Source organism: Acomys minous (assembly GCF_964271855.1).
Source record: "Acomys minous genome assembly, chromosome: 7".
Lineage (NCBI taxonomy): Eukaryota > Metazoa > Chordata > Mammalia > Rodentia > Muridae > Acomys > Acomys minous.
The window spans coordinates 4,212,731-4,224,375 of NC_140488.1; the positions used below are offsets into that span (position 1 = coordinate 4,212,731).

At 42.5% G+C, this 11,645-nt stretch overlaps 1 protein-coding gene across 1 annotated transcript; it reads right to left on the minus strand.

Annotated features, from left to right (window-relative positions):
• Nucleotides 1–1,377: 1,377 nt before the first annotated feature.
• Nucleotides 1,378–1,822, minus strand: LOC311601898 (small nuclear ribonucleoprotein G-like). The gene has a single exon (XM_084789654.1). It carries the CDS (start codon nucleotides 1,743–1,745, stop codon nucleotides 1,518–1,520), a length of 228 nt encoding a protein of 75 aa, XP_084645780.1. The 5' UTR covers nucleotides 1,746–1,822; the 3' UTR covers nucleotides 1,378–1,517.
• Between the last annotated feature and the right edge of the window lie 9,823 nt (nucleotides 1,823–11,645).

Here is an 11,645-nt window from a genome sequence, read left to right on the forward strand (position 1 = left end):
ATTGTTGTGGCTTTATAGCCACAGGGGCTTTATAGCCAGGTAGGACTGTTGATTGACTTTTTTCCTTGCCAGCTTGCATAGCAACTTCCAATAATATGAAATATGTTCTTTTTTTTTTTTTGGTTTTTTTTTTTTTTTTTGGTTTTTCGAGACAGGGTCTCTCTGTGTAGCCTTGGCCATCCTGGACTCACTTTGTAGACCAGGCTGTCCTCGAACTCACAGCGATCCGCCTACCTCTGCCTCCCGAGTGCTGGGATTAAAGGTGTGCGCCACCACGCCCGGCTCATGAAATATGTTCTTAAGGGAGGAGCTGCCCAGATAATTTTCTGCTCAAGTCTTTGAAGTCCTGTGTCCAAGGCGTATGACCTCTTCAGCAATAGTGTCTTACCTTTAAGTCCTGGGAAGAAATAAGGACAAGTACAATAGCCTGTAGTGTTTTGGAAGTCTCTTGGACTCCCTCAACTAACAATGTAATGGGAAGCTTCCCATGCCTGGCACTGGGGGTTTTCTTAGACTGCCTATGGTTTTTTGAGGGGAACATTATCACCCTAAATGTTTTAACCTCATTTAAATTATGTATATATGTATACAGATATATATTTAAGTAAACAACATCAAACCCTTGGTGTTCTTTATCCCTCCTTCTTTTCTCATCTTCAAAAATACGCTCCCTTCCCTTCCTAAGATAAAGCCACTTGTGCTTTTTTTGTCAACTTCATACAAGCCTAGACATAAATTGGAAGAGAGACTCTCAATTGAGAACGTGCCTCCATCAGATTGGCTTGTGGGGCATTTTCTTGATTAATTAACTATCAATGAAAGTAGGTAGTGCTACATATAGGCAGGTGGTTCTGGGTTCTATAAGAAAGCAGGCTGAGCAAGCCATGAGGAAGAAGCCAGTAAGTAGCGCCCCTCCATGCCTTCTATGTCAGCTCCTGCCTCCAAGATCCTACTCTGATTTCCTTCAGTGATGGCAACCTGAGAACCTTAAGATGAGAAAACCTCTTTCCTCCCCAAGGTGCTTTGGTCATGGTGCTCATGAGAGCAATAACAATCTAAGATACACCCTCTGTTCTCCCCCTCTTCTCCTTAATAGCACCTATATCTACCCTCCCTCCCTCCCTCCTTCCCCTTCTCTCTCTCTCTCTCCCTCCCTCATTCTTTTCCCACATGGTCCCTTTTTTCTTTCCTGATTCCTGAGCTTACGTAGTCATTTGAAAAGGAGAAGACATGTACTGTTTGTTTGTTTGTTTGTGGGTTTTTATTGTTGTTTTCTTATTTTTATTTTAAAAATTGATTTAATCAATTAAATTTTGTTGTACTTAGGGTTGAATCTAGAGTCCTAGCCACACTAGTCAAGAGCTACATAGCCAGTTGCTCGCTTTTTTTTTTTTTTTGGAGTATCACAAAAAGTTATTTAGCAGAAAGTTTCATATGAAAATGTACATGACCCAATTCTACATCACAATCACATAGGCTCTTTGGGGAGGGATGTGGGAGCCTCTGCAGAACATTGCTTAGACTCTTCCCAAGGCTTCCAACATGATGCTGCTGTTTCCTCCAATGACCACCATGCCGATGTTGTTCTGTTGCCCACTGGCTGCCATCTCCACACACTCATCAATCACAAGGTTCATGAAGGGGTCAAAGCCCCGCAGTATTCCTTGTCCATGTCTGCCACCATTCAACTTCAATAACTTCTTGTCCAGAAATTCCTTCAGTTGGGGAGGGTGGGCCTTGCTCATGGTGACTCCTCAGTGGGCTTGGCATGATGGTGAAGGCGTGAGCTGCTTCACAAACAGGCACAGCAGGTTTGGTGCTGATGTCAGAAGTCACCGTCAATATAATCGCTTTCTGGTATCATTATCCTTCATCTCACGATACTGAGAAGAGCTTTTTTTAAATTTTTCACTGTGTCTAGTATGTATTCAAGGTGGAAAGTATCTATAGCACCATGTAGGGTAAATGTGAGGGACCACAGGAAACAAAATCTACAAAATCACTGGACTATTCTTTTCACCTTTCGAAGTTCTGTTGTTGTTTTGATTGTTGGCAATTGCCACAGATGGTCCTGTCCCAGTAGGGCCAGGCCTGAAGGTAGCAATGATAAGAACAGTAAACCCTTACCAGAAACGATGATGTCTCAATGCTCCTTACATATTACCTCATTTCATTCACACAACAGTAGTGTGAAACAAGTACTAGTATCTCTATTTGTAATGGTTATCATCGTTGGCAACTTGACTGAGTATGGAAGAATCTAGGAAAAATACCTCCGGGATCTGTAGAGATATTTATAGATAAGATTAATTGAGGAAGGAATGTCCACTATTAATATAGGGCATACCATCCCATGTGATGGGGTCAGTAAATGAATACAAAGGTGGGTGGAAAAATCAAACTGAGCACCAGCATTCATTTCTCTGTGCTTCCTAACGAGCTCCGATGTGACTGTCTCATGCTTGCACCTCCATGCCTTCCCATTATGAGAGACTATCACTTCTCAAACCATGGGTAAAACTAAGGTCTTCCTTCATTAAGTAGCATCTGCTATGATTGTTACTGCGATGAGAAAAGTAATACACAGTTTGATAGATAATTTAAGGGGTGAAACTAAGGTCAAACCAGAAATATTTGTCTCTTGAGCCCTGGCATTAATCCCAATGATGAAAGGCAAACTGCAACGGGAGTAGAGGAAGGCGAAAGAAGAAAGAGTAATTCCTTGTTAATGAGGAAGTTAGTAAAGTGAATGTGCACAAACATTTCCTGAGCATCTCTTCTAGCATGAACAGTGTTAATCACTGTCTATGCCCTGCTATCAGGGAAGGCTTCCTGGAGGAGGAGCTGGCATTGCACTAGGCCTTGAAGGTTAGTGGGATTACCACCAGAAGAGAAAGGGGTGAAAATACCTTTACCTGGATGGAACACTGTAAGTCAACTTAAAGAACCTGGAAAGAACACAGAGAATTCATGGAAAACTGAAAGTTGGAGACAGGTGTAGGTGGAGAAGTTACTATCAAATCACAGATGCTCTTGATTGACAGACACAGGAGCTAGGGCTGAGTGCACACTAACAATGCATACTGATTAGATGGAAGCTCTGGATGGATCGAAGACAGCTGCATGCCTCTCCTCCTGCCTGTGGATTCTGGAAGAACAACTTTATTTAACCTCAAGAATTTAGCCCATGAACTTATCATATTAAAGATTCAAACAGATAAGATTACTTACTTTTTGTATATTTAGGTATATCGCTGAGTGTGGTCTAAGTATATATGGTGTATGCATAAAGCAGTGTCTTCTGGGATCACTTCCTGTCTTATTCCCTTGAGGCGTGGTCTCTCCCTGTACGTGGAACTCATGTTCTCCCTTCTTCCCAGTGGCCTTCCTGTCCTCACCTCCCACATCTCTGAGATTACAGGTGCATGAGGTCATACCCAGCTTGGTAGATGAGTTCTGGGTTCAATCACTGGGCCTCGTGCTTATGAGAAAAATATTCCTAGTCAATGAGATATCTTTTCAGCCCCTATAACAATTTTTCTTTTTACAATTTTTGGAGACAAGTCTTACACCCTGTAGCTCAGTTTGGTTTCAGTTTATTAAGTATTATGATTATAGATGTACATTACCACATGGAGGTCTGATCATTTTTTGTTAATAAAAGGGAAGACTTAAGCCTTAGGGAAGCTGCAATTTGGAAAGAGGAATTAGTCAAAAGACTAAAATTCCAGATTGAGGAGGGAAGTAGTCATCCATGTTACAGAACCCAGTATTACTGCAAATAAACCCTGATCAATACATTTCATGCTGGTCTATCAAGTGACAGCAAGAAAGGGACTCCAAGGCTTCCAGCCTAAGTCCAAACCAAGACTTCCAATCAGTCCAGTCGGAGTGAGTTACCCACATCTCTGCCTCAAATCTGCTCTCTCTCCATCTGCTTAGAGATACATATTCTTTTACAATCCCAGCCAGTGCACATAGCAGGGGCTTAAGACAGATTCTTTGAGTAGCTTCTTGGCCTTCCAATTCTACAAAGTATGAAGGGACTACACTAGATTTAGCAGAGCCTCTGACTCTTGGTTTTTGTGTTCACCCATTTGGACTTGGGGTGCATTTCTTTTTTAGATTTTACAATGAAAAATGTTTAGTTGACTCTTTTCTTATTTTTCTTATTGAGACTTTCATAAATGTTTGCAATGAATCATGATCATATCTAACTCCATTTATTTCCCTCAAATTCCCCTGTATCTTCCCCAATGTGCCCCCCCAATTCATGTCTCTTCTTATTTTGCTAACACACTAAATCTAGTAAGTATTGCCCATATGTGCATGGGTTCAGGACCAGCCACTGGAGCATGGGAAAGCTACTGAAAAGGAACAACTTCGAAAAAGAATGATTCTCCTTCCTCAAGAATAGTAGTTCACAAACTGTGAGTCATGGCCTCTTTGGGGGGCAGAACAACCCTTTCATGGGGTCACTGAAGAGCATCAGAAAACACCGATATTTTAATTATGATTCATAACAGTAGCAAAATTACAGTTATGAAGTAGCAACAAAAATAATTTTATGGACGGGGTTACTACAATATGAGGAAGGTTGAGAACCACTGAGCTGGAAGCTGTCAACTGCTAATAGCTCCTTGTAAGTGTGTGACCTGGAGAGAACCTCCTCATCTATGTTGAAATTTCATGTGACTTGAACTTCTTGCAGGTGAAAACAGTTGCTGTAAGGTCATGAGTCTGGTAGCTATGTGATATCTATAAGACAGTATTTTACACCGCTCCTTTCCCCCTCTTGCATTCTTTCCACCCGTTATTCCACAATGTTCCTGGAGCCTTTGTGAGGGTGTGCTGGGGTGGCAGTGGGGCTGGAGGTTGAGGGTTTGGGGGGGTGTCATTGATAAATGTTCCATTTAATGCTGAGAACTCAGGTTTTTTTCCTGTTGTTTTTTGTTTTGCTTTTGCTTTTTGTTTTCTGCTCAAAACGTTGACAGAGCATCTGTGAGTGTGCGTCTCTGTGTTGATTGTTAGTCATTGTAAAAGGAAGCTTGTCTAAGCAAGGGTTGGAGCAGCTCAGGTCCTATGTCAGTTTGGGCCTCCTATCTGGGTCTAAAACTTGTACTCGGAGTTCCAGGTACCTTTTTAATGGCATATTCCTCATCTCAGCTGGCCTGTCCTTGATGTCCCATCCTCTTGTTCTCATGCCTTCCAAGCCTTCTAAGAAGATTACCTTTGGACTAAAAAGAACAGAAACTCATTTGTATCGCCACTATACTTGTCCAGCTTACAACTTCAAGATATGTCTTTGTTTAATCTGCTCACTCCCCGCTCCTACCGGAACAGTTTGGTGCCTTTCTTGTTGGCTTCATGGGAGAATTACTACATTTGGTCTACAATGGGACCTCATCTATGTTTCCTGACTCTTCTTCAGCAGCAGGATCTTTCTTTCATTCAGAATTTTAGAAGGCCATCCCAGTCAGCAAAGCAGACCCTGGAAGATGCCTGGGTTCCCTAGGACCCAGCAGTGAGGTGTATCAAAACAAGTCCAGGTTTAGATGCTAGGGAGACCTGAGTCTGAATCCCAGCTTGGCACTGTGCCTGCTCAGGGGCCTTAGCTAACCTGTGAACTCTTGTACTGAATCTTCTTAGAGAACCACAAGCTTCAAGTCATCACGCCCTTATATTCCCTCCTACTCATAATACCTTACCTTTCTGGGACAGTAAGTAGAGATAGTAGTTGATAGAAAAACAAATGTGACCAGTTCCACTTTCACCCCTAGGAACTAAACTTGTGGAGGTGTCCAACTGATAGGATACTGTAGTATGTGCTTGGAGCCCACTGATTGGCTTTGTTCAGTGGCTTAACCAACACCATGAACTAGGTGTATCCATAGGTGGCTTTATTCCAGGGATGGTATAATCAGTCTAGGCCCAGGTTCCTTTTCAGATTCTTAGGGCAAAGTCCCTAAAATTTTGTGTCATGCCCAAAGTGCTGTGTACCAATACCAGAGAAGGGATGACTGTTAGGGACCACTTGGCTAAGAAGCAGAGCAAACTGAGAAAGGAGGCCAGGGCTCGAGGGATTTTCAACTGATGTCTACAGGAGCTTCAGACCTAGAACCTTTCACCACCCCAGGTTAGAGCCTCACCAGCCTGTGCCTTTAGAAGTGTCATCTTCCCCCAGAATCAAACAGAAAGAAAATTTATTATTCTAAAAAAAAATTGGAGAATTTTCCTGAAGGAGCAGAAATGAAATCTGGAAGATTTTTAGCACATCTGATATGGAATTATTAATCTGCTAGCTGATATCCCTAAACTAATATCTGAACAAAAAGCTAGCTGGGTCCTTGGGGACACTTATATTTTCTAAGTGAAAAGTGTATCAAGGTAGATGAAAACCAAGAGACCCACACCTGTACCTCTGTCTCCTGGGATCTAGTCCCCAGATGGCCAGGCTGGGGTTGGAGAAGGCAGAATGGAATCCCAAGACAAAGGAGGCAGGCCAGTGCAGTATTAGCAACATCTTTCCACTTGCTTTTAAGAGTTACTTATTGTCTAACTGCTGTTTCCACACACAGGAGTTCTGAAAAAGAGCAGTCTGCTCTTCCATGGCAAGGCATAGGGGAGCAAAGGTCTGGTTGTAGAATCTGAATAACTGGAAGTGAACCATGGCTTCTTTTATCTTCCCTCCATTCTCCTGATAATCTGTATGACTTAGAAGGGTCCTTGACAAGTTTTGAACTTTGTCCAGGTGATCTCTCAGGCTTTGGTAAGAAGCAGCATGGTATGACATATTTGGAGACAATGAAAGTGCTGTGCCTATGGAACACAGAAGCCTCATGACTATTTATTGTTTTTCTTCTGGCATCTAGCAAAGTATGTTCTCCTCATGTATGAACAGTGCTACCCACTGTTCATCTAGTCATGCAACCAATATATAGCCACATGACCTGCAGCAGCTCTCCAGCCCCAACACTTCTTTATCTGGAATTTTTGTATTATACATTGTAACCCAAGTGTGCCAAGCACATGACCTTGTGCATGCCATTTCTCTTATGCTATCTCCCTCCAGAGTTCCCATTGTTCTCAAGATAAATTGAGCGGCATGGTGTGTTTAGAAAAAAACCCCAGTCTCTCAGCCTTCGTGGCCTGCCACTGCATACCATGCTCCATTAGTCAGTCATTGGGCTCCAATTAAAAAAAAATATGGCAAGTTCCATGTTAGCTAGGGCTGCACAGTGAGACTGTCTAAATAAAAGATACTCTTATCATGTCTCCCATTATACTCCCAGGACTATATTTTTCCATGGTTCTCTTCCCCATTCAGCTATGAACTCTGATGCCAGCAACTGGCTCCATTTGTGCCTGAATCCTTTGTCAGAGATGAAGAAGATACCTGGAACAGCTCTATGGAATAAACCTCCAATTATGTTTCTGTATAGGCAATGAGTGGTACAGGAAAACACCTGTTTTCCTGTTTACGTCATCAAGGGCTTTGGTGCTCACATTGCTGCTCAGCCCAATGTACTTAGTAACTCATGAGGATGTATGTAATTTGGTTAGGACTTGCTGGTCTCTAGGTATGTCCTGTGTACAAGGTCTGCTATTCTGGCCTGAAAAATAGATCTGATTCCAGAGGCACTCCAACTGAAGCCATATGAACACCCAGTTGCTGGCCATTTGGGGATGGACAAGTCTTTGGTCACTTCTGTTTGGGTAGAATGCTTTAGCCAGCCTTTCCTTACTCTCAGGATATGGCCACCATTAGTCAGTGAAATGTAAGTCTTTCACCCAGGAAGGCTGTTGCCCCTGTGATGTCATGTGACAGCTCCTGGGGAGGAGTCTTCTCTTTCCTCTTGAATGCAAGTGCCCTGAGACCTGATGTAACATCCTCTGTCTCACTCAGCTTGCGCAGGATTTAGTTTTGTGTTGTCCTTTGAGCTGGGTGGATACTACTGCCAAACAATGAAACAAATTGATCTTAGTTACCTACCTAAAGAAAAAGAGGCATATTTATTGAGGGGATAATAATTACTCATTTGGGATATCATACAAAGCCACCCACATCCGAGCACATCTAAAGCTTGGTGAAGGAGCCCCCAAATGGCTCAATGGATCTATTTGCTTGTCACACAAGATGGTAGCCTGAATTTGATCTGTGGAAGCCATGTGAAAGTGGAAGAAGAGAACTACCTCAAGCAAGTTGTCCTCCGACTTCCACCTGTGTGCTGTGGGATGCACCTCATTCCTCTTTATATTTCTCCTCCCCTGCCATATATAATAAAGTTAGGCTTTAAAAAAAAGTCCAGTGGGTTCACTATCACAACTCCTGGCAGAACTGTACCCATGGAACTCAACTTGCTTACAAGCTGTGTTTAGAAACAGTCACACAGACTCTTATGCATTTTGGTTTTGGTTCTGCTCTGACTACCAGTAAACTCCTTAACACTTTTGTTCATTACCCAAAATGTGCTTGTTCTTTCAATTATGAGGATTTTCCTTTCCTTGTCCCTCATTCTTTATTTTCCTTGTGCGTCTATATTATTAATTTTGGTTAATACCCACCCTCCTGCCAATCCATCATACACTCTATGATTTCAGCATCTAGAGCGATGTTCACAGCCTAGCTGTGTGATTGCATTGCAGACTGCTACCTTGGTGACATCTCATAGGTCCTTGGAGAGGGGTTCCTGGGAGCTCCTTAGAAGATGTGGTGGCTTGACCGAGCCCTTGTACAGACCTATGACATTGATTAAGGGGCAAAGATTTTTACATCTTTCTTTCCTTAGCTCAAGACAAGGGAACAAACTTGCCAGAGATTTCAACTGCCTCTCTTATAATGGCCCTATTGTTTTGCAAGTTTATAAATGGGGAAACTGAGACCTAGAAAAAAAAAAACAAGTACCTCATGAACACAGAATCTTGATGCCACCCAGACAACCTCATTTTATACAGGGATGAAAAGAATACATTCTACTTTGTAAAATTTTCACTGTATAAATAGAGACACATGGTTAGGCTATGTAGCAGCCAAGTCTGTGGTTCAGTGTATAGCCACCCGCACCAGCAGGGCATTCTGGGAAAGCATAACAACAGATTTAAGGGCTTAAACTTAAGTCACTTGGTATTCATCCTGTTACTCAGCCTTCCAATTTGACTTGGTGCTGAGGAGACCATCTAGTTGTCTTGCTGTTGCTTTGGAGTCTGCTACATCCCATCCTGATCTAAAGAGCTGCCACCAGATCTCTACTGAGGCAACACTGCACAGTGCAGTATAGACAGCTGTCTGGTCTACCACTAGGTACAGACCTCAGTGCTACAGTCAGAACAGTTCCTATGGTTCTGGACTTGGCTACAAACATGGAACCAATGTCTTCACCATTGCCCTTGTCCTCATACTTACTGAAGATTTATGTTCCGTGGTGGGTCCCTAAGGAGGAAAAGATACCAACGAAACTGAGAATGGACTCTGGCACCAGAAAATGGGGACTCTGTAATTACTCCATTAGTATTCAAGAAATAAAATATATTTCCGGTGATTAACTGGGCCTATTTATAGACCAGGAGGCCTGAACTGTGATATTTATAGAATGTCATCGCATTTAGCAGTAATAGCACAATTACATGTTTATGAAGTAATGGTTTTGCAATTTTTCCTAGAATTCTCTGACATTTAGATCTGGAAATTTTACATTTTAACAAGCAAGAACAGCAGCTATTTATTTAAGGATGAACAGCAGAGATGGTCTTATCTGTAACTCTTTGCACTCCACTAGGCTGAAATTCCAAAACTCATTCTGTTTTTCCGTAAGAAATGAGCCAATGTCCAACAAATAATGGATCATATCTATTTTCATAGAGCCCTGATTCTTCTTAAATGGTGTGTTTCATTGCTTATGACTCCTGTGTCTTTGAATCCTTGGGATTTGGTGTGCTATGTTTCCGCTCTTTTTATAATGAAATAAGTCAAGCTAAAAGGCTAAGACATATGTGTTCAATATCCAAGATAATATAGTGAAGGTGAAATGAGACCCAATGTCAGAATCCCACTTTCCTCTAACTCATAATTTTAGACTTGGTGTGACAAGTGGGGGAAGTGGGAATTCTCTTTGGTTTATTGATCTTAGCAGTAAATCAGCACAGTCAGCTGGGTGTGCCTGGGGCAGGTACTGGAAACACTTTGAAGACAGAGTGCTGACCCTCAGACCCCTTTATCATCTGATTCCAAGGTAGCCAGTTTTTATGCCATACCTCATCGCCCCCTGGATTATAAGTATAGCCAGTGGTTCTAGCAAGTGAATTTTCAATGTCCTGGGGCTAGTAGTGTTCTGGTAGCATTTCCTAATTACCCTAGTGTAAATATACACATACCACAAGGCATGATTTTAAACTGCAACATCCTGACAACTGTTCATTTTCATCAACTTGTCTGAAATGAAATACTCATATTTGAGAAGTGGGAAGACTAGTCCAAACACACAGCTGCCTGAGCCAAAGATGAAGCTGACCTTGCAGTGAGCTGAGAGGCAGACGTTCTCAGCCAGTCGCAGTTCTGCTGAACCACGCTTCACATTTCCTCTTCTGAGCCCCCCCCCCCATTTCCCCAGCTGTCCAAAGCACCAAAATACTTATTCTGTTTCTTTAAAGATCACAGAGTGTCATGCACCAATGGACGGAGAAGGGCTTAGAAAACAAGACAGTAGCTTCTTCCTTTCTTTTCAACACCTTGCTAGATGCCCCTAGCATCTCCTTATGTCCTTTCCTAAGCTTATCCACATTTGTTGGCAGTAAATTATGTCCCTCTCTTGACAAGCCAACTCCACTGTGACACTTGCTAGGTGTTTCAATATTCAAGATGTTAGTGTTCTTCTCGCAATCCTCCGGGACCTAGAAGGAGAAGCCCGAGGACCTAGAGGAACTTAGAAATGATGGTTGTGGTCCTAATGGACTTAGAAGTCACATGTTAGCAGATCTCTGTAGCTCATGCCGTCACTCTCGCTGATGGCCCCACCAATTCACTTAACCCTTGCTCAACAACTTAACAAATCTTTATCTTCTCAGCAGGAAGATTGGACTTTTAAGATGGCAAAGCTTTCAGGGTCACAGGCTGGAGGCATCCACCATAGGGCAGGCATATGTTTGTAGTACCACATGAGGACTGCTGCTACTAGCAGACTGTTCTTCATTCTGCTTTCTATGTCCTTTCCTGAGCACTATGTGTGAGCTATTTCACAGCTACTCAAGAGATGTGAAGTACCCTCATACTTAGCAGGTTCTTCTGAAACCTTTATCTCCTCTGGTGTTCATCAAGTTAGTATCCTTGTCTGTGCTGCTATTCAACTTGGGGACCCAGAGTCATCTTGAACTCCTTACCCCTCATTTCCAACAAGTGCTGTCCATTCTAGCCTCTCCAAGCCTAGGTCTATCTCTCACCTTCTAGGCCTACCACCCCAATAGTAATTTAGGTGGCCATAATCTCTGCCCTCTAACAATTTCTTCACTGGTGGCCTACCTATGGTCTTTCTCTCTGAAAGCTTTATAAAAATCTATTAAGAACCCCTGTTATTCCTTGGCTTAAAACACTGTTGGTACTTTCTGAATCTTCCATTGTCCCTGAGCCATTTCAGCCAGTCCCAGGGTCCTTC